This window comes from Hyperolius riggenbachi, chromosome 5, assembly GCF_040937935.1.
Source record: "Hyperolius riggenbachi isolate aHypRig1 chromosome 5, aHypRig1.pri, whole genome shotgun sequence".
NCBI lineage: Eukaryota > Metazoa > Chordata > Amphibia > Anura > Hyperoliidae > Hyperolius > Hyperolius riggenbachi.
The window spans coordinates 354,840,949-354,864,932 of NC_090650.1; the positions used below are offsets into that span (position 1 = coordinate 354,840,949).

Below are 23,984 nucleotides of genomic sequence, written 5' to 3' on the forward strand. Positions count from 1 at the left end.
AAGTATCCAGTGCATTCCCTCCCCATAGGTAAGTATCAAACTTTCTATTATCACTACAGATTTGCTTTAACCCCTTAACAGTAATATGTAAATCGAACCTATCCTCTAATATTGAGCTTCCCAAACAACACCTAACCAAAACTGATAACCCTGACCTACATTATTGTCATCTTCCCCTTGCTGCCAAATGCATGCACCAAGGGCAGACATTTTCTCAGTTTCAGCCTTGCTTATATCATAGCAAAGATCTATTGTTCAAACCAACTGGACCACAACAATCCATTTTGATGGACAGGCTGGAATACAACTCGGACACTCACACTTGTCTTGCACCAGTGACCATGGCTCTTTGTTTCTTGTGGCATACATCACATGACCAACCAAGAACCATACTTCCAACTTTGAGTGATAAGAGAGAGGGTCACTTTTCAAACATGCCTCTACCACACCTCCAGCCATGGCCCCCTCAACACTTCTAATCATGCTTACCGCGAAAAGTGCTTGAACAAATGACAGGGTTTCACAATTTCACAATTAAAACTCTACTCATCCTTTCTATCTCCACTACTTTTCCGATTTTACCATTTGAAGTTATGTAACATATCCATTTAGATGGCAATGATATGTTTTTAAAAATACATACGGTATATTTATACAGACCTGTTCATCTGCTCAGGATGAGGGACAAAAGAGCAGGAAATAGAGAAACAGGGATTTGGTTTCAAAGAGAAACTGTCCCTCCCAGAAACGTGAGCCATGCAAAAAAAGCAGAACTAAATGCGCCAGTCTGAAAGAAGGAGCAGAATCATACACATTAATCTGAGCTTCAAAACATATTAACCACTTAAGGACCACAGTCTTTTCGCCCCTTAAAGTGACTCTGTAACAAAAATTATAACGTTTTTTCTACCATCCTACAAGTTCCTAAACCTATTCTAATCTGTTCTGGCTCACTGCAGCACTTTGTACTATCACGGTCTCTGTAATAAATCAATGTATCTTTCCCCTGTCAGACTTGTCGGCCTGTGTCTGGAAGGCTGCCAACTCTTCCGTGCTGGTCTATTCCTCTATGCACCATCCAGTGTGTGTTTTATTTACATAAGCCAGCAGCTTCTCTGCTATCTTATCAGTGATAGAAGAGAGCTGGATAAAAATCCTCCTCTGTTAGGCTGTGAAAGTAGCTGGCTGACACATACTGAGGAATTACAAACACAGGCAGAGCTGTCTGCAGGAAGCCTGTAATGTTCAGTGCATGAGAGAAGAAGGGGACAGAAGGTAAACACACAAATGATCTTTTGAGATTCAAAAGGAAAGCTGTATACAGCCTGCTTGTGTATGGATGTATTTTCTATGTGTGGACATATTGTACATCAATCTACTTCCTGTTTTGGTGGCCATTTTGTTTGTTTATAAACAAACTTTTTAAAACGGTTTTTGACTACTTTTAATGCGGCGGGGAGCGGCGAAATTGTGACAGAGGGTAATAGGAGATGTCCCCTAACACACTGGTATGTTTACTTTTGTGCGATTTTAACAATACAGATTCTCTTTAAGGACCAGAGCCTTTTTCTCCATTCAGACCACTGCAGCTTTCACGGTTTATTGCTCGGTCATACAACCTACCACCTAAAGGAATTTTAGCTCCTTTTCTTGTCACTAATACAGCTTTCTTTTGCTGCTATTTGATTGCTGCTGCGAGTTTTAGTTTTTATTATATTCATCAAAAAAGACATGAATTTTGGCAAAAAAATGACTTTTTTAACTTGCTGTGCTGACATTTTTCAAATAAAGTAAAATTTCCTATACATTTGAGCGCGAAAGTTATTCTGCTACATGTCTTTGATAAAAAAAAAAAAAAACATTCAGTGTATATTTATTGGATTGGGTAAAAGTTATAGCGTTTACAAACCATGGTGCCAAAAGTGAATTTTCCCATTTTCAAGCATCTCTGACTTTTTTGCGCTCCTGTCAGGTTTCATGAGGGGCTAAAATTCCAGGATAGTACAAATACCCCCCAAATGACCCCATTTTGGAAAGAAGACACCCCAAAGTATTCAGTGAGAGGCATGGTGAGTTCATAGAAGATTTTATTTTTTGTCACAAGTTAGCGGAAAATGACACTTTGTGACAAAAAAAAAAAAAGTTTCCATTTCTTCTAACTTGCGACAAAAAAAAAAAAATCTGCCAAAGACTCACTATGCTCCTCTCTGAATACCTTAAAGTGTCTACTTTCCAAAATGGGGTCATTTGTGGGGTGTGTTCACTGTCCTGGCATTTTGGGGGGTGCCTAATTGTAAGCACCCCTGTAAAGCCTAAAGATGCTCATTGGACTTTGAGCGTCTTAGCGCAGTTAGGCTGCAAAAAAGTGCCACACATGTGGTATTGCCGTACTCAGGAGAAGTAGTATAATGTGTTTTGGGGTGTATTTTTACACATACCCATGCTGGGTGGGAGAAATATCTCCGTAAATGACAATTGCTTTATTTTTTTTACACACAATTGTCTATTTATAGAGATATTTCTCCCACTCAGCATGGGTATGTGGAAAAATACACCCCAAAACACATTATACTACTTCTCCTGCGTACGGCGATACCACATGTGTGGCACTTTTTTGCACCCTAACTGCGCTAAGGGGCCCAAAGTTCAATGAGTGCCTTTAGGATTTCACAGGTCATTTTGAGAAATTTCGTTTCAAGACTACTCCTCACGGTTTAGGGCCCCTAAAATGCCAGGACAGTATAGGAACCCCACAAATTACCCCATTTTAGAAAGAAGACACCCCAAGGTATTCCGTTAGGAGGATGGTGAGTTCATAGAAGATTTTTTTTTTGTCACAAGTTAGCGGAAACTGATTTTAATTGTTTTTTTTTCACAAAGTGTCATTTTCCGCTAACTTGTGACAAAAAATAAAATCTTCTATGAACTCACCATACTCCTAACGGAATACCTTGGGGTGTCTTCTTTCTAAAATGGGGTCATTTGTGGGGTTCCTATACTGCCCTGGCATTTTAGGGGCCCTAAACCGTGAGGAGTAGTCTTGAAACCAAATGTCGCAAAATGACCTGTGAAATCTTAAAGGTACTCATTGGATTTTGGGCCCCTTAGCGCACTTAGGGTGCAAAAAAGTGCCACACATGTGGTACCGCCGTACTCAGGAGAAGTAGTATAATGTGTTTTGGGGTGTATTTTTACACATACCCATGCTGGGTGGGAGAAATATCTCTGTAAATGACAATTGTTTGATTTTTTTTTTACACACAATTGTCCATTTACAGAGAGATTTCTCCCACCCAGCATGGGTATGTGTAAAAATACACCCCAAAACACAATATACTACTTCTTCTGAGTACGGCGATACCACATGTGTGACACTTTTTTGCAACCTAGGTGCGCTAAGGGGCCTAACGTCCTATTCACAGGTCATTTTGAGGCATTTGGATTCTAGACTACTGCTCACGGTTTAGGGCCCCTAAAATTCCAGGGCAGTATAGGAACCCCACAAGTGACCCCATTTTAGAAAGAAGACACCCCAAGGTATTCTGTTAGGAGTATGGTGAGTTCATAGAAGATTTTTTTTGTCACAAGTTAGCGGAAAATGACACTTTGTGAAAAAAAAAACAATACATATCAATTTCCGCTAACTTGTGACAAAAAATAAAATCTTCTATGAACTCATCATACACCTAACAGAATACCTTGGGGTGTCTTCTTTCTAAAATGGGGTCACTTGTGGGGTTCCTATACTACCCTGGCATTTTAGGGGCCCTAAACCGTGAGGAGTAGTCTTGAAACCAAATGTCTCAAAATGACCTGTGAAATCCTAAAGGTACTCATTGGACTTTGGGCCCCTTAGCACAGTTAGGCTGCAAAAAAGTGTCACACATGTGGTATCGCCGTACTCAGAAGAAGTAGTATAATGTGTTTTGTGGTGTATTTTTACATATAACCATGCTGGGTGGGAGAAATATCTCTGTAAATGACACATCTTTGATTTTTTTTACACACAATTGTCCATTTACAGAGAGATGTCTCCCACCCAGCATGGGTATGTGTACAAATACACCCCAAAACACATTATACTACTTCTCCTGAGTATGGCGATACCACATGTGTGACACTTTTTTGCAGCCTAGGTGCGCTAAGGGGCCCAACGTCCTATTCACAGGTCATTTTGAGGCATTTGTTTTCTAGACTACTCCTCACGGTTTAGGGCCCCTAAAATGCCAGGGCAGTATAGGAACCCCACAAGTGACTCCATTTTAGAAAGAAGACACCCCAAGGTATTCCGTTAGGGGTATGGTGAGTTCATAGAAGATTTTATTTTTTGTCACAAGTTAGTGAAAAATGACACTTTGTGAAAAAAACAATAAAAATCCAATTTCCGCTAACTTTTAACAAAAAATAAAATCTTCTATGAACTCATCATACACCTAACAGAATACCTTAGGGTGTCTTCTTTCTAAAATGGGGTCACTTGTGGGGTTCCTATACTGCCCTGGCATTTTACGGGCCCAAAACTGTGAGTAGTCTGGAAACCAAATTTCTCAAAATGACTGTTCAAGGGTATAAGCATCTGCAAATTTTGATGACAGGTGGTCTATGAGGGGGCAAATTTTGTGGAACCGGTCATAAGCAGGGTGGCCTCTTAGATGACAGGATGTTTTGGGCCTGATCTGATGGATAGGAGTGCTAGGGGGGTGACAGGAGGTGATTGATGGGTGTCTCAGGGGGCAGTTAGAGGGGAAAATAGATGCAATCAATGCACTGGGGAGGTGATCGGAAGGGGGTCTGAGGGGGATCTGAGGGTTTGGCCGAGTGATCAGGAGCCCACACGGGGCAAATTAGGGCCTGATCTGATGGGTAGGTGTGCTAGGGGGTGACAGGAGGTGATTGATGGGTGTCTCAAGGTGTGATTAGAGGGGGGGAAATAGATGCAAGCAATGCACTAGCGAGGTGATCAGGGCTGGGGTCTGAGGGCGTTCTGAGGTGTGGGCGGGTGATTGGGTGCCCGCAAGGGGCAGATTAGGGTCTAATCTGATGGGTAACAGTGACAGGTGGTGATAGGGGGTGATTGATGGGTAATTAGTGGGTGTTTAGAGGAGAGAAGAGATGTAAACACTGCACTTGGGAGGTGATCTGATGTCGGATCTGCGGGCGATCTATTGGTGTGGGTGGGTGATCAGATTGCCCGCAAGGGGCAGGTTAGGGGCCGATTGATGGGTGGCAGTGACAGGGGGTGATTGATGGGTGGCAGTGACAGGGGGTGATTGATAGGTGATTGACAGGTGATCAGTGGGTTATTACAGGGAATAACAGATGTAAATATTGCACTGGCGAATTGATAAGGGGGGGTCTGAGGGCAATCTGAGTGTGTGGGCGGGTGATTGGGTGCCCGCAAGGGGCAGATTAGGGTCTAATCTGATGGGTAACAGTGACAGGTGGTGATAGGGGGTGATTGATGGGTGATTGATGGGTAATTAGTGGGTGTTTAGAGGAGAGAAGAGATGTAAACACTGCACTTGGGAGGTGATCTGATGTCGGATCTGCGGGCGATCTATTGGTGTGGGTGGGTGATCAGATTGCCCGCAAGGGGCAGGTTAGGGGCTGATTGATGGGTAGCAGTGACAGGGGGTGATTGACGGGTGATTGACAGGTGATTGACAGGTGATCAGGGGGGATAGATGCATACAGTACACGGGGGGGGGGGGGCTGGGGAGAATCTGAGGGGTGGGGGGGGTGATCAGGAGGGAGTAGGGGGCAGATTAGAGACTAAAAAAAAAATAGCGTTGACAGATAGTGACAGGGAGTGATTGATGGGTGATTAGGGGGGTGACTGGGTGCAAACAGTGGTCTGGGGGGTGGGCAGGGGAGGGTCTGAGGGGTGCTGTGGGCGATCAGGGGGCAGGGGGGGGAAATCAGTGTGCTTGGGTGCAGACTAGGGTGGCTGCAGCCTGCCCTGGTGGTCCCTTGGACACTGGGACCACCAGGGCAGGAGACAGCCAGTATAATAGGCTTTGTATACATTACAAAGCCTATTATACATACGTGCAGCGGCGATCCGGGTGCTAGTAACCCGCCGGCGCTTCCGAACGGCCGGCGGGTTACAGCGAACGGTGGGCGGAGCCAGTCCCCGGCGGCTGATCGCGTCACGAATGACGTGATCGCCGCATAGCCACTCCCGCAGCCGCCCCCGCCGATGGGCGTATTGCGGTCGTTTGGGCCCGGACTTTGCCGCCGCCCATCGGCTGGGGGCGGTCCTCAAGTGGTTAAAATTACCTGACATTGGTCCTGATGCTGTAAACTCCAGTAAAGTTGCACAGTTCTCCCCCTGCGCTGGTGATGGTAAAATTGCAGTGCACTCCCTATGGCTACCTTACCAGAGTTTACTGCATCAGGCCCTATTCATGCAAAACACATTACAAAGACGCAAAAGGAAAAAAAAATGATATATATATATATATATATATATATAGATAGATAGATAGATAGATAGATAGATAGACTGTATATATACACACTAAACAAAAGTGGTAGCTACTCAGATCAGGCTAATAATTAGCACATGAGGAGCAAGAGGCTGGGCTATGCATAATGAAAAAAAGCTTTAAAGGTACCTCTGCTCCGACTCATATGAAGCCAGAGGATAAGCACAACCGATCAGTCTTCGAGACTTGTTGGTGCTGCACAACCCCAGGAATTTTTTACGAGGTAATAAAAGATGGCAGCCTCCATATCCCTCTCACCTCGGGTTCCCTATAATCCCCTTACAAGATTTTATAGTACACTGTAATGTCACAACAAAAATAAGCTACAACAAAAACAGTACTGTATTTTGTACATGAAGACAACTTGGTACGTATGAAACATTATAACTTGAGTCATTTGTAAGTAGGCGTAGCAAGAGATTATGGGGCCCCATAGTAGAATTTTAATGTGCCATCAGACCTAGGCACTCTTGAGCAATGCTACCTGCCCCTACCCTATGGGATATGAGATGAGACTGAGCAATCTATAATCCTATGCAATTTACACTGCAAACAGTCTATGGGCACCAAGCTAAAGTCAGAGGGTAGAGAACACAGGAAAATTAACAGTTAGAACAACCAATTACCATTTGGGCCAACTATGCTTTAGGGCCCCATAGCAGTTGCTATGGCTGCTATGGCTATTGCTACGCCCTTTGATTGATTATTCAATAAGAATAGAAAATATGCAATTAATATTCTGTGAATTCCTTTCAATATGATTTATCATGAAGTTTTAAATCAGGATGATACCATTTATTGGCTAACTGAAAAGAATAAGAATAAGCAAGCTTTCGACCTTTCAGCCTTTGTCGGGCTTACAATCCTGTATGCTTGCAGGCTGATGCTGGTACAGACAGCTTTATACATGCAACATCAAAAGGGAGAACATAGATTTTTTTCAAGCATAAATACATGTCATTAAGATGCCTAAAGTGAAACAGAGAATCTAAATAGGATGGAAGTTTGTTAGTGGAGATAAGAATCCTTGTTTACACCATGCTACCAGACCTGGGAGTTGGATTGTCACAGAGGCATCGTAAATGCTGAGTTCACAAGTTTAGCTACAGTATATAAGCTGAGAAAGAGTTTGACATTAAATATCCTCTGCCTCATACCAATATAAAACGTTTTTGTCCTTATTTAAGCCCTTGTCCACTGCTTTAAACCTATTTATAAATTTTGTTCCTGCTATTAATCGATCATTTGACGTTTCGAAGCCACCCTTCAGGGCAGTGACACGAAGATCATGCATGCTGTGTCCGTTGGAACGAAAGTGTGTAGCAACTGGGAGTTCAGATTTGGTATCGTTAACCATTTAGTGGCATCCTAACGCATTAATACGTCATGCTTTACCCTATTAACGGCAACATGACGTATTTATAAGTCGCGCGTTCCCGCCGCTGCTACCGCCGTGTGCGCGCCGCTGCGGCCACCGTTTCCGTCAGGATCCCGTGCTGAGGGATTGGGGAAGAGGACCAAACGGTCCTCTACCCAATCGCAGTGCCTGGAGTGAATGGACGTGACCGCGAACAGCGGCTACGTCCATTCACAAAAACAGGAAATGTAACAATTAAATAAAGTGTAAAAAAAAAAAAGTAATCACTTACTATAACGAGTGTTCACTAGCGCCATCTTGTGGCCAAAAAGTATATGACACGTACAAAATACATACATTTACAAGTACATACACATAAGTAATAAAATTAATAAAATTCCACTTCCAACACTCCCCCTCCAAAAGAAAACACTTGTAAAAAAAAAATCAGCTTAAAATAAATAAATAAATACTTGCCTTAGGGACTCAGCTTTTTTTAATCTATATTTTATGGGGGAAAAATAATTTTAATTTATTACATTGGGGCTTGTAATTATGGCCAGAACAAAAAAAACAGAATAGAAAAATAACACCTATATTTCAAAATAATATACTGTCGCCATACATTGTGATAGGGACATAATTTAAATGGTTTAATAATTGGGACAACTGGGCAAATACAATGTGTTTGTTTTATCCACAGGAGAATGTTTAATTTTAAAACTATAATGGCTGAAAACTGAGTAATAATGATTTTTTTTCTATTTTTTTGTTTTTTTCTCATTAAAATGCATTTAGAATAAAAAAATTCTTAGCAAAATGTACTACCCACAGAAAGCCTAATTGGTGGTGAAAAAAACGAGGTATAGATCATTTTCTTGTGATAAGTAGTAATAAAGTTATTAGGGAATAAAAGGGAGGAGCCTGACAAGTGAAAATTGCTCTGGTCCGTTAGAGTAAAAACCCTTGGGGGTGAACTGGTTAATAGTGTGCCTGTGTCCATTCATATGTTTGCGCAGAGTTTGTCCAGTTTCTCCCACGTACATAACATTGGGGCATTTAGCACACATGATCAGATGTACCAGACAGATAGCACACATGATCAGATATTCACACAGCTCATAGATGTATCATCTATGAGCTGTGTGAATAATATACATATTGCACCTTTTCACTTTTCATGATATCTTGTGCTTACATGAACAGGCACTTTTGCTGAGTAGTCATTGTATCCTGAAATAAAAATAAAAACAGATTAAATGGTGCCGTATTTAGAAACTCTCAGCCACACTACTGCAGTGCGGAGAGCTGGCCTTCAGTGACACATTCATCGGCAGCTGTCATTAGGCTCCAGATGTCCTTCTGCCCACTTACTCGACCCTCCCTATTCCCACAGAGTGGAATGTGCAGCAGACATCCCTGGGCTTCGTCACCTGTCTGAGTCTGTCCTTGTGTCACTTTCATATATGGACAGAGCACAGTATAGCAACATGTGACAAAGTGCAGCTAAAAACAGACTGCGCACTCTTCAGATGATCCTTTAAACAATGTCACCCGGCTGAGGAAACTCATAGGATATTTGATCGCACGAGTCCAGGAATTATTTGAAGGGAACAGACCCGGAAACCGATCAGCACCACATATTTTCTCCTGAAGTTTACTCTCCTGCAAATAGTTAGGAGATGAGCACTTCCCTGACTTACCAGTCCTTCAGCAAAGAGCAACAAACTATGGATAACTTAGAGAAGCAACTTATTTGTCCGATATGCCTGGAGATGTTTTCCAAGCCGGTGGTAATCCTCCCATGCCAGCATAATCTGTGCCGGAAATGTGCCAGCGACATCTTTCAGGTGAGGCCTTCACAAGCCAGGGCCTGCATGGCAAACAGAAAGCACTAATAACCAAAGTAACGCACCTGATAAAACAAAGCACTCATTAGATTTATTGTAAAAAGCAAAGCATGAAATGATGTTCACGCCTGAAAAGTGCTAATCTTCCATTTACTTTATAATAGCAGGGAACTTATAGTTATATATGAATGCTTAGACTTTTGTTCAGTAAGACAAAAGGTGCTGTTGAAAAACGCAGTTGCTCAAAGCAAACATTTAGAATGTATAAGTGATTCTGTTGCTATAGGTTACTACGCTTTTGAGTGTCTTCATTGTTCTTTGTATTGCTTTATTGAGTCAGTTTTAACAGTCGCCTGCATGGAAATAACTGTTGGACAAATTTCAGAGGTTAATATTTTAAGTAAAATGACCCCTTTGCAGTTATTTCCTGTTCCATGTACTGTAAACTGAATAAGGATAACTTCCCACTTGCTGTGATCTGCCCGAAAAACCAGATTGCCCGAATTTTGGCGATAGCAACAGCTCCGCGATTAACATGTAAATCACGGTGCTCGTTTTCCATTCGCGCATTTTGATTTTTCTAGTATCGTAATTGCCAGCCTGCACAATTTTTTCTGCGACTCTGCTCCGCTCCCAGTGGTTCACGGCATAATAGCTGCAAGTGAAGATTGAAGGTTATGCGATTGCATTGCATCACGATTTTGCATGCGATCGCGCTTCCTAGTGGAAAAGCAGCTTTAGTCTGCTATTGGCTAGTATACCGTCATTGTCAGTGATGCTTATTGTGTTGTCTTACATATGTCTGGCAGGTTTATATCAGCATCATTCTTAGCCCTGTATTTTCAATCATCATTGTTAAAATAGGCTAATGTAGGGTAGACAAAGTCAAATATGATAAAAAGTTGACAAATCCAGCCTTGAAAGATTTCCTATGTATGGGCATGGCTGATGTGCTTCCATTCAAACTGAAAACCAAAAAAAAAAAAACATAATTTAATGCAAGTGATAATAACCATCATAAACTATAAAATGGATTACTCATTCCTATTAGTTTTTGTTTACTTGATTACACCAAACTTGCCAAAGAAAAACAGCTAACTGTCAGGAAGGCAAACACAGAATAATAACAAGTCTTTACAATGTAGAATTCTAAGTCAAGTAGAATGATGGCAAAGGAATGTGATGCATTTGTATGTGTGCTGAAGCTAATGTACTTTAAAAAAAGCACTTCAAATAGCACTACATGCACAGTTTTAATATACCGTATATACTCGCATATAAGCCGACTCACATATAAGCCGACCCCCCAAACATTTACCTCAGAAACCAGGAAAAAAGGATTGACTCTCATATAAGCCGAGGGTAGGAAATGCAGAGGCTCCTGAAGCCACATTAGGTTTACTTATAGGACAGCTGTAGCAAAAAGTATGTGGAGGCTACCATATTTTTTTTACTTTTTAAACAATATCAGTTGTCTGGCAGCCCTGCTAATCTATTTGGCTGCAGTAGTGTCTGAATCACACCATAAACAAGCATGCAGCTAATCTTGTCAGGTTTGATAATTGTGTCAAACTCCTGATCTGCTGCATGCTTGTTCAAGGGCTGTGGCTAAAAGTATTAGAGACAGAGGATCAGCAAGACTACCAGGCAACTGGTAATGCTTAAAAGGAAATAAATATGGCAGCCTCCTCAAACCTCTCACTACAGTTGCCCTTTAAGTTTTCCTAATATTCCCGCCCCCTGCTGCTTCACCCCCCACTGACCTCTACGTCACTGTCAATGGCACAATCATTCGTCCAACCACACAAACCCGCTGCCTGGGTGTCACCCTGGACTCAGCCCTCTCCTTCACCTCCCACATCCAAACCATAGCTAGGGCCTTCTATTTCTTCTTATGCAACATCTCCAACACCTGGCCGCCCACTTCGCTCCTCCAACAACCTCCTCTTAACCACCCCACGCATCTCGCACTCCCATGCACGACTGTAGGACTTCACTAGAGCTGCCCCCATCCTGTGGAACTCTCTCACACTGCCCATCAGGCTCGCTCCCTCCTTCAACACCTTCAAAAAAGCACTAAAAACTCACTTCTTAAAGGAGGCCTACATCAACTCAACACTGCCCTAATCCTTTCCGCCAATAACTTCTTGCTGCATCCCCTCCTTTCGTGCCACCAACCCCTCCCTCTAGATTGTAAGCCTTTGGCAGGGCCCTCTCCCCTTGTGTTTCATACTTGACTGTGTGCACATTACCCAGAATTTGGAACTCGTAATTTTTACCACTACCACTCAAGTTTATGATCTGGCATTGTACTACTATCTGCATTGTGTTGTGTATCTTATTGATATTACCTGTATTGTTGTATCTATTGTCTATTACCTGTATTGTTCTGTCACCCCTGTTATCATTGTCTGTAATCCTATTTATTGTACAGCGCAGCGTAATATGTTGGCGCTATATAAATCTAATAAATAATAATAATAAAAAGTAAATTGCTTAGTGCTATTAAGGTAACAACAACAAAACATTTGTAAAGAGCCTTTCTCCAGTAGGCCCCAAACTACATAAGCTTGTCTCAGATAAGTATAGTCCATGTTTCAGTGTGGGGCACCAAGTGGAAGCATACAGTTACCTACAAATTGCAAGTGCTGCAAGCTAAATCAGCTAACACCAGCAATGAAAGGGTTACATCCAAGACAAAGAGAGATGCCTGGGCCTGGCTAACATAAACAGAGCTGGCTGGTGGGGGGCAGAAGAGATAAAACAGGAGTGGTGTCAGCTTACCCAGCCCAGAAATGTAGCTGTCTGTGCAGTGTCCTTGTCCCGAATAGCTTCATCAAGAGGCAGAAGGCTCCGTACTGAACACATGTTGATAGAGGGGGAAAGGCTGCAGACATCAGGCAGGACAAGATCCCTCGGTGACCATTTCAAATGATGCGCTAGAGGTGCTGTGCTTTCCCCTCACTGGCTGTCTGAGCAGGCAGGGGAAATAACCAATGAGCTTACAGGCTGCAGACACAGCAGGAAGCATGAGTGTTCATGGAGGAGCAATGAGGCTAGCACTCACAGGACTGGAATCAGCAGCTGGATCCTGGTTGTAGCCACACCGTGCTCAAGATCACATACTAATCAGTCTCTCCCATGTACTCTTAATGTATTGCTTTTACCTGCTGGCTTAAAAGGAACGTTGGATTACTGCAACCAGTGCCAGATCTGTTGTTCGTTCTACTGGGAGAGACTTTCTGTATTTACTTGCTGATATTTTTCACAACACTTAATAGAGTACCTTGAAATGGTCACATTGTTCCCTGAGGGGGTAGGTGAACATGGATTTGAGTAACAGCCTAGAGCTAAGCATTGCGTCAGCTCTTCTAATGAAGTGAAAAGAGCATCTCAGCCAGACAGGGGTGCCACTAGTCATTTTGTCACTCCAGGCGAGAAAACCTGTGGCGCCCCCCCTCCCCCAAGCCCCTCCCCCCCAGGAAAATAATCGTAATGCAGCATCGTTTCACCAGAAAATAATCATAATGCGGCAGTGTTTCATCAGAAAATACACTTATTGCAGCAGCAGTTCACCGGAAAATATTCGTAAGGTGGCAGCGTTTCACCAGAAAATACACTTATCGCAGCAGCATTTCACCAGAAATTAATCATAGGGTAGCAGCTTTTCACCAGAAAATAATCGTAATGGGGCAGCGTTTCACCAGAAAATACACGTAATCCGAGCAGACGGAAAGAGTAGAGAGGGAGAGGCAGCATAAGATGTAAGAGGGGGGTAGAGGAACAGAGAGGGGGAGGGATAGACAGCATAAGATGGAAGAGGGTGCAGAGAAACAGAGGGGAGAGGGAGAGACAGCATAAGATGGAAGAGAGTGCAGAGGAACAGAGAGGGGTAGAGACAGCATAAGATGGAAGAGGGGGCAGAGGAACAGAGAGGGGAGAGGGAGAGACAGCACAGCACTAAAGCACAGGTTTACAGCTTTACCAGCCTACAGCCTAAAAAGCTTTCAAAGAAAACTCTAGTATCAAAAGAGCAGGGCACATTCTAGCAGTTATAACAGTACTGGGAGTCTGCACACAGGACAGGAAGTGTTCTTAGCAGCCTGCCTGCATACCTTCTCTTTTGCCTGTGCATGCAGCTTATCATCTCTGGAGTAGTGATGGGTTGTTCGCGAACGATCCGGTTCTAAGAGCCGGCTCTTTGCTGCAAACGACAAGAGCCGGTTCACAGTTTTAAAAGAGCCGATGCCTCAGCCGCCCCACAGAGCTCTGCTTTGCTCTGCAATAAAGGGCGCTGAGGCATGTTGGGAGATGTAGTCCTCCTCTTGCAGCTTGTAGGAGTGTATGGGGCGGAGCAGAGCAGTAGAAGGATTGATTGCCCCAGTCAGAGAAGCAGTCTGGAATTGTCATGGAGACGGGGGCGGGGCTTTTACTCCGATTCTGAGTGGTGTTTAGTGATATTTAATGAAGAGCCGATTCAGAGCCGTAAGAGCCGGCTCTTTAATGGGAGCCGATTCAGAAGAGCCGATTCTCTGAAAAGAGCCGGAATTCCCATCACTACTCTGGAGCCCCCGCACAAGACAGCAACACAGCCCAGGAGAAGGGATTCTCCCGGGCTGTGTTGCTGTCTTTTGCGGGGGCGGGGCTCCAACACGGACACATCACATTCTTCTCTCTGTGACTGCATCTGTCCCATGGCTGTCTCGCTCCAGTGTCTGTGTGCAGCCAGTGACACAAGTGGGGGGTCAGACTGTCGGGGGCATAAGCTGGCTGGCAGCTGGCTCCTGGTTTGACTGGCATGGGGCGGAGTTAAAGGCTGGGCCACACGAGGTAAACACTTTACCTGTGTGGCTACTGAGAAGAAGGGGCACGGCTTTAAAGAAGGAGCCTGGCAGAGAAGAGCAGTATTGATTGCTCTATTGGCTGGGGAGAAGTGGAGGTGGAGGCACTGCTGAGCACATGGTAGCGTGCCGAGCACCGGGGACTGAGTCGGGAGGTAATATAATATAAAAAAAAAAAAACCATGGTCACGGTAGCAGAGGCGGGGGAATGCGCCTCACCACCTCATGGCGCCTCACCACCTCATGGCGCCCCAGGCAACCGCCTATACTTGCCTGGTGGGTGAGACGCCCCTGCTGAAGTGACACAAATGCCAAAACAAACGGGCACATAATCTTAGTAGGGGAGGGTTGATATAAACACCAAAAGTGGACTTAAAGAGAAACTCCAACCAAGAATTGAACTTTATCCCAATCAGTAGCTGATACCCCTTTTTACATGAGAAATACAATGATTTTCACAAACAGACCATCAGGGGGCGCTGTGTGACTAATTTTGTGCTGAAACCCCTCCCACAAGAGGCTCTGAATACTGCGGTACTCTGGGCAAACTGCCACAATGTAACAATGTTCACAGACAGGAAATGGCTGTTTAAAGCTGTCTGTAACAGCCAGAGCAGCTAGAAACAGCTACATAACTTGCCCACAGTAACAATGTCACCATGTAATACATGTCAGAATGTGAATCTGGGAGAGAAAAGATTTTACAATGAGCAAACACTGACTAAATCATTTATACATAATTATTGTAAAAATGAAGCACTTTTTTTATTAAATTACTTTCACTGGAGTTCCTCTTTAAGGGTTATGCACCATGGACTCAGGGCTAGGCCCCAGTGGCTGAAGTTTAATTAGACACCAGAGTTGTTACAGTTAGCTACCAGAATCGAGATTACAGTTAAGCACCAAAGGGTGGTTAAAGTTAAAGAGAAACCGTAAACAAAAATTGGACTTCATCCCAATCAGTAGCTGATACCCACCTTCCCATGAAAAATCTATTCCTTTTCTCAAACGGATCATCGGGGGGCTCTGTATGGCTGATATAGTGGTGAAACACCTCCCATAGTGTGATGTCAGCCAGGGGCGTTCCTAGGGTCCATGAAGATATAGGGCACCTGTGGGCACTAGGTGGGGTGTCTATGCGGCGTGCACAAAAATGGGCATGGCCATGCATTGAGTGGATGTGGCCATGGGTGGGGCCAAATGCACATGAACTTAGCAGCAGTGTAAGCTACAGATAACAGGCCTGCCCATCGAAATATTGGATGGAGCCCCCTTTATTTAGATAATTTACAATCAGTATAGGCATAGATCAAAGATGTATACGCACATACAATTTTGATTGGTCAATCACTGACCAATTTTACCACCCCCATGCAGTAAGTGGGCCAACAGACAATGAATTTGATGAACAGAGCTAAAATTGGCTAATCAAAATTGTATGTGTGTACCAGGCTTTACAGCTAATACTGTACATACAGAAAGTAGCAGGGATCAGCATACAATACAGCTGGTTTACAATCAGTAAAGACACAGTACACACTGGAGGTAGATCAGCACACAGTGCAGGCACTAGAGAACAGCTTATACTGTACATACCGTAGGCAGCAGAGATCAGCACACTGCAGCTAGTGCGCCGAAAAATATGAGGGTTACGTTGTGCGGCGCTTAGAGTGCTGCGCCGAAAAAATGGGGGGCCATGGACCAGAATGTAGGTGTGGTCACAGGTGGAGACAAATTTACATGAACTTAGCAATGGTGGGACGTTAGATTAGGACAGTGGTGGCGAACCTTTTGGAGGCCGAGTGCCCAAAGTGCAACCCAAAAGTCACTTATCTATCGCAAAGTGGCAACAGCAATTTAAACTAAATACTGTATAAATGTTTTAACTCATACATGAACATTATGGAAAATCCAAGTTGAAAATAAACTGTGAAGATAAACAATTTCATCCATCCTACTCTTGAAAAAAATGTATTCATTTTTTTAAAAACCTCTCGGTTTTATTTTCTGTTTTAAAAAGCTAAAAAAGTAGGTTTAATGCTATTGTCTCATATGATGATGAATCAGCTTTTCCCATAGTCTCGCAGTTAGCAATCATGTGACCCCCAACAAGACAAATTCAACAATCACGAGGCCCCTATCAAGACAAATTCAGCAATCATGAGGCCCCCAACATGACAAATTCAGCAATTGTGATGCCCCCAACAAGACAAATTCATCAATCATGAGGCCCCCAACAAGACAAATTCAGCAATCATGAGGCCCCCAACAAGACAAATTCAGCAATCTAGAGGCCCCCAACAAGACAAATTCAGCAATCTTGAGGCCCCCAACAAGACAAATTCAGCAATCATGAGGCCCCCAACAAGACAAATTCAGCAGTCATGAGGCACATAAATAGACAGCATTTCACATAAATAGGCTGAATGCCCCCTTAATATGGTAGACACCTCTCATCTGGCTTCTGAATTCTCCTCTACTGGCTGCTGTGTAGTGTTGATCGGATACCTCATTATCCTATTTGAGTTTGGTCGAATTCGGATAGTAAACTATCCGAATTCACTCGAAGTTCGATATTCAAGTTAATCGAATATCCGATTCGACCTCGGATATCCGACGTCACTATTCGAGTCTGTATTCGAGTAAAATATCAGAGCTGGCCTTAAATAGCTTTTAAAACTTGTATTGGAGGTCAATGATGCATGAAACCACCTTTTTTATGAAGAAAAACATCAAGTGATTATGTGGTGATGTAATAGTTATAAAAAAGGTATAAAAAAATAGTAAATTAACTTCATGAAAAGTGTTTGCATGAGAAGGTGTGTCCAAAATGGTTGTAAGTTGGAAGTCTTTATTTACGTCGTCTTCATCTTCTTCTTCTATATCTTCTTCTTCTATATCTTCTTCTTTTTCTTCTTCTTCTATATCTTCTTCTACTCGAATCTTCTTCATCTTCTACTTCTTCTATCTTCTTCAATTATCTTTTTCCTCTTCTATATCTTCTTCTTCTTCTTCTATATCTTCTTCTTCTTCTATATCTTCTTCTTCTTCTTCTGTATCTTCTTCTTCTTCTTCTTCTATATCTTCTTCTTCTATATCTTCTTCTTCTTCGTCTTCTTCTTCTTCTTCTTCTATATCTTCTTCTTCTTCTTCTTCTTCTTCTTCTATATCTTCTTCTTCTTCATCTTCTTCTTCTATATCTTCTTCTTCTTCTATATCTTCTTATTATTCTTCTTCTTCTTCTTCTATATCTTCTTCATCTTCTTCTTCTATATCTTCTTCTTCTATATCTTCTTCTTCTTTCTTCTTCTTCCTCTTCTTCTCTATCATTATATTATGTGTCTTGGTTTTCCTTTCTTTTGTAATATTTTTTTTACTTCATTTGTGGAAATATTTTATTTTAATAACACCATAGTTATATTTGTGTTGATGGCATAATAGGTAGTGGCACATTGCAAGCCACAGCGCCTTTTTCTGTGTACCCTGGCGGTGGTAAAACACAGACATCAGCAGGAGGAGGAAGTAGTTGCAGCTATTATAGTGTGGTAATAGCTGGTAGGAGAGTGGGTGGCAGCAGAAAATAGTTCTTCTTCTGTTCTCCCTGGCAGTGGTAGCAGCACACAGACAGCAGAAGCTCAATGCAGCTACAGGAGGAGGAGTAGTGTGTGTCAGGCAGAGTGATGTGACTGCTGACATAATAGGCCCTGGTTCCTAGCGGTGGTACCAGGGCCGTAAATGAACACCATGAGGTTCCAGACAGCGGTCGTGAAGCCCACATTGTGTCCAATACACAATTGGGACAGCACAGTTTTCAACCCGGACACCTCTAAAATAATTATTTATTTATTTTTTTTTTCAAAATAATGCAGCTATTTTTGAGCGTAAATAGCTGGTGGCGCATGGGCAGCAGCACCTTGTAATGTGTTCCCTGGCAGTGGAGACACAGACAGCAGGAGGAAATACAACAGCAGGCAGCGTGAGGAGGATGAGTGTGTGGCAGTGGAAGCAGGCAGGCGGGCAGCGAGACATAGCTGGTCGTGCATGGGCAGCAGCACCTTGTAATGTGTTCCCTGGCAGTGGAGACACAGACAGCAGGAAGAAATGCAGCAGCAGCAGGTGTAATGTGTGTGTGCCACTTCATGTCCCCCTCTCGCCGACAACAGGGGCCAGGAATTCGCCTTCCACCCAAGCCTGGTTCATTTTTAGAAACGTCAGTCTGTCCACAGACCTGTGAGACGGACGAGATCGCTTCTCAGTGACAACTGCACCGGCTGCACTGAAGCAACGCTCTGACAGTACGCTGGAAGGTGGGCAGGAGAGCACTTCCAGGGCGTACTGCGCAAGCTCGCTCTAGATCGGCAGGTGCTTGACCCAATACTCCATGGGATCAACAGGGGCCACGCTGTCAAGCCCGCTGAAGGACCCCATGTAGTCAGCCACCATGCGGGTCAAGCGCTGTCTGTGACTGGAGAAGGATGCTGCTGCAGGCACCTCCTCTCTAGTCCCTGACAGCTCTACACTCGTTGGTCAGAGACAGCAGGTCTGTGGTGCGTGTGCGCTTGCTGCTCGTGGATGCAGGCACCTGCTGCTGCCTCTGTGCTGGCTGGACAGTGGGGGTGGATGGCGTTCAACAAGGGACAGCTGCAAATCCCTCATTTGTTGCGCACGGTCTCCTCCTGCAGGCAGGAACTGGCTGAGCTTCCCCTTTAGACGTGGGTCCAGCATCATGCAGATCCAGATGTCCTCCCTCTTCTTCATCTGGATAACCCTTGGGTCCTTGCGCAGGCACCTCAGCATGTGCGCTGCCATTGGGAAGAGTCTGGCCACGTCTGCTGGCACATCATCGGCAGCCCCAGAGCCGACAGTGCTGTCCTCCTCATCCTCTGCCTCCTCCACCTCATCCTCTCTCCACCCCAACACCACTCCAGCTGCACTCTGCTGCTCCCCCTCATTAGCAGCAAGGTCAGGGACCTCCACCAACTCCAAGCCCTCCTCTTCAGAGGTGGCCTGTGAAGCTGCCTGCAGCTCCTGCTGGTCCAAGGCTGCCGCTCCCTCTTCCAGCAGTGCATACAGGGCCCTGTCCAGCACACACACCATGGGGACCCACTCGCACACTATTGCATGGTCCCTGCTTACCATGTTGGAGGCCTGCAGGAAGGGTGCCAGCACTGAGCACACCTGCTGCATGTGCCCCCAGTCCTCCGTGGAGATAATGGACGGAAGGTTGGTGGCGGCACGCCCAGTTGCAGTGATGGCGGCAACTGTTGCTCGTGCAACGTACTGGCTGACAGCCTGCCTCTGTTCAACCAGACGCTCCAACATCGCCAGGGTGGAGCTCCAGCGAGTTGGAACATCGATCATGAGCCGGTGCTGTGGCAGGTGCAGCTCCTTCTGCACCTCTTCCAGGCTCGCTACGGCTGCAGCCGAGTGCCGGAAATGATGCACAACCTTCCTTGCCGCCTCAAGGAGTCGGTCCATTCCCTGGTAGGTGCGCAGGAACTTTTGGACTATCAGGTTCAGGACCTGCGCCAGGCAGGGGATGTGGGTTAGGTCTCCCCTGCTGATTGCAGCAACCAGGTTTGCCCCATTGTCGGACACCACCTCTCCGACTCTGAGGCCTCTGGGGGTCAGCCAATTCCTCTACTGCTCTCGGAGTTTGGCCAGGACATGGTTCACCGTCAGTTTGGTCTTCCCCAGGCTGACCAATTCCAGCAGCGCTTGGCAGTGGCGGGGCTTCATGCTGCTGCTGAGGCGGGGGGTTTGGGCTGGTGTGCCGGAGGATGGAAGCGGATCAGAGGAACCTGCTGCAATTCCGCTGACCCTGCATGGTGGCACCACCCACTGCGTTGTTGCTGCTGCTGCTGCTCTGACAGTGCCCGATGCTGCGCCCTCCTCCTCACCCCCTTCCACCAAGCTGACCCAATGCGCGGTGAAGAACAGATAGCGGCCTGTCTTAAACCGGCTGCTCCACGAGTCCATGGTGACGTGGACCCGTTGACCCACCGCGTGATCCAGCCCTCTCCCGACATTGGCCATCACAGAGCGGTGAAGTGCAGGGATGGCCGTGCGTGCAAAAAAATGTCGGCTGGGGATTGGCCAATCGGGGGCTGCACATATCAGGAGTGCACGCATGTTGCTCCCCTCCTGCACAAGGGAATAAGGCAGGAGTTGGGAGCACATGGCCCATGCCAGCAAGCCGTTCAGCTGACGCACGCGACGGCTGCTGGGAGGCAGAACCTTGACCACCCCTTGGAAGATGTCGCTGAGCAGGGTCTGGCGATGCCTTTTGCTGGCACGGGAATCACTGGAGGGAGCAGAGGAGGCCACTGAGGACTGTCTGCCAGAACAGGCCTCAGTGTCGGCGGCAGGAGTTGCAGAGGGAGGAGGAGCAGTGCGTTTCTGATGCAATCCTGCTGGTGCTGCTGGAGGAGGTGGAGGAGGGCGGGTGGCTGCTGCCGACGGCTTCGCAGTGGTGGCGGGTCTGCCACTGCAGCTGCCAGCTTCCTTCAACTTCATGAACTCGTCATGCTCATGAAAGTGCTTCCCTGCCAGATGGTTCACCAGAGAGGTGGTGCCGTATGCAGAGGGCTCCTTCCCTCTGCTGAGCTGCTGGCGGCACTGGTTGCAGGTGGCATACTTGCACTACACATATGGCAGGGTGAAAAAATGCCAAATTGGGGAGGTGAAGTTGCCCCTTCGGCTGGAAGGTGCTGCTGCCGCTGGTCTCCCTGTGGTGGTTGGGGGGGGGGGGGGTTCTTGGTGCGGCTGGTGGCACTGGCAGAACTCTCCGCCTCCGGATCAGCACGCTGTGTGGCCTGCATACCACGCCCACTTTTGATCCTGCCTATGCCTGCGATGCTGATCCTTCTAGCAAGGCCCGCAGACGCATCCTCCTCCTCAGAGCTGATGACATTCCCAGGATCTTCCACCCAGTCTCTGTCCTTCACCCTGTCATCATCATCCTCCCCCTCCGCAAACATGTCCTGCTGGGATGAACCCACAAACTCCCCTTCTGCATGCATGGGCTGAGGGACAGTCACCACTGTCTGACTGTCCAAAGCATCATCCCCCAAAGTGCCTATCAGCATTTCTTCCTCCTCCAATTCTGCCGCAACAGCACTCCATACCCTCGCTGTGCTTGGGGTCCATAAGAAGGTTCTGAGTGACAGGGTGCTGGTGTTGCCCGCTGGGGCTGGAGAACTGCACTCCTCCTCCTCCCCAGGCAGTGCTGGGCGGCTGCTGCTGCTCTTGCGAACAGGAGTGGTGGCGGGGGTGGAGGACTCGGTTCCAGAGCTATTGGTGGCCTGCTCATCCACCATCAGTTCCACCACAGAGTCTGCGTCCTTCTCCTCAATAGGACGGCTACGACCTGGCGGTGGGAGGAACATCTGCGCCACACGCTGCTGCTGTGTCTCTGCAGCGTGACTCCCAGCTGTTGGGCGGCCAAGGCGTCCACGGCCAGTGGCTAATGGCGGAATAGCCACTGGTGCAGGCGCAGAAATGCGCATGGGGGTGGTGGCGCGGCTGTCACGACCTCCTCTCTTGCCGATGCCCTTGCTGCCCTTGCTGCCCCTGCCCAAACCGCGGCTGCCAGTGCCAGACATCGTATATTTTTAAGATTATACAAATGAAAAAAAAAAGTTATGTATGTATAGGCGGGTGGGACAAGAGGGGTACTTTAATGGGGTGGGACTGGTGGTGGTGGGTGTGTGAGGTGACGGACAGGTGTACTCTACAGCAGAGATCGGTGTAGCGATAACGAGAGAGTGCGCAGTGCGCACACAAAGATCCTAGCTGACGCTGACTGACGGTGTCCCTATACACAGACTACAGTACAGTACAATTCAGCGAATACACAATACAAGTAATATTATAAACAATAGGACGAGTGTAGTACTAACGAGAGGGTGCGGAGAGCGCAGGCGTGCACTGCGCACACAAAGACCCTAGGTAACGCAGTGACCTATACACAGACTAGAGTACACTACAGTACTAACTAAACAATAGAAGAATCTAGCTAAACAATAGAACAGGTGTGACTAGATTACAGAGAGCAGATACAGGACAGGTATAGCAGTAAAGCTGGGCCTTGCTAACTACAAAATAGTACAATAATCTATCTAACACAGAAGTAGTACAGTAGAGTAGGACAGGTGAGAGCACAGGTAACTAGAGACTAGAGCACAGAGCAGGGCAGGCTGCCTTGCCTAGGCACAGGGCCTAGCTGCTGCAGCTGCAGCAGCACCAGTGACAGTCTCCCTCCCTAGTCCCTAATCACACAAACTAAACTGCCTAAAACACAATCTATCTACAATACAAAGCAATACAGGTGAATATCAAGTGTTGGAGTGTAAAAACGCTTGGTGGTTTGAGCAATGAATGCACTACTTGCACAGACAAAAAGCACTGGAGCAGTCTCTCAGTACAGTCAGTCAGTAAGTCGCAAGCAGGACGAGTGAGGCAACATGGCACCCGCTATTTATAGATGGGGGGTTGGCCAGGCTCCCCCTCTGTGATTGGCTGCAGTCAGAGGGCTGGGAGCCCTCTGATTCGCTTGTGATGACTCGAGGTGACGTCTGACGTGACGCTATCCGAGCTGATGACGCTATCCAAGCTCGGATAGCTAGGATATCTCCGGATAGCTGATTGCTATCCGAGTGCGCTGGGATAGCTAATACTATTCGAGCTCGGTATTCGAGCTCGAATAGTGAAAAAAGAGCTAGGATATCCGAGTATCTCGGATATCCTAGCTCGGATGAGCATCACTGCTGCTGTGCCTGGCAATACTGTTTTTGGCTGGATTTGGGGATGATGTGTGTGCTGAAAGGCTTGGCAGTGATGCTGTGGCCGGGTTGGCTTGTGGTGATGCTGTGGCCGATGCTGTGGCTGGGTTGGCTGGCAGTGATTCTGTGACCTGGCTGGTGGTAATGCTGGGCTGTGCTTGGCTGGTTGAAGTAAATGCTGGCCTGACTGGTGGTGATGCTGTGGCCTTTTTGACAGTGATTCTGGGCTGGTTGGCTGGTGGTGATGCTGGGCTGGCTGGCCTGGATAGTTTAGGTAGTGGCAGGTGCCCCCTTGTTAAGGTAGCACCAGGAGTCCCCCAGTATAGGTACTGACAGGAGCCCCCCAGTTCAGGTAGTGAGAGGAGCCCCCCAGCTCATTTAGTGACAGGAGCCCCCCAGTTCAGGTAGTGACAGGGACCCCCCAGTGTATGTAGTGACAGGAGCCCCCAGTTTAGGTAGAGACAGAAGCCCCCCAGTTTAGTTAGTGACAGGCACCCCCCAGTTTAGGTAGTGAGTGACAGGGACCCCAGGTTAGGTAGTGAGTGACAGGGACCCCCAGGTTAGGTAGTGAGTGACAGGTGCCCCAAAGGTTAGGTAGTGAGTGACAGGGACCCCCAAGTTAGGTAGTGAGTGACAGGCCCCCCCATGTTGGGTAGTGAGTGACA

At 46.2% G+C, this 23,984-nt stretch overlaps 1 protein-coding gene across 3 annotated transcripts in view; it reads left to right on the plus strand.

Annotated features, from left to right (window-relative positions):
• Positions 1–9,319: 9,319 nt before the first annotated feature.
• The window catches only part of TRIM55 (tripartite motif containing 55), a 232,639-nt gene continuing 217,974 nt past the window's right edge, over positions 9,320–23,984 (plus strand). For 2 of the 3 annotated variants that reach the window (XM_068237449.1, XM_068237450.1), the window contains exon 1: positions 9,320–9,695. In XM_068237449.1, the coding sequence (XP_068093550.1) occupies positions 9,528–9,695 (168 nt within the window). In that variant the 5' untranslated portion in view covers positions 9,320–9,527. Of the gene's footprint in view, positions 9,696–12,931; positions 13,012–23,984 lie in introns of those variants that run through there. The other variant, XM_068237452.1, reaches the window with a different exon arrangement.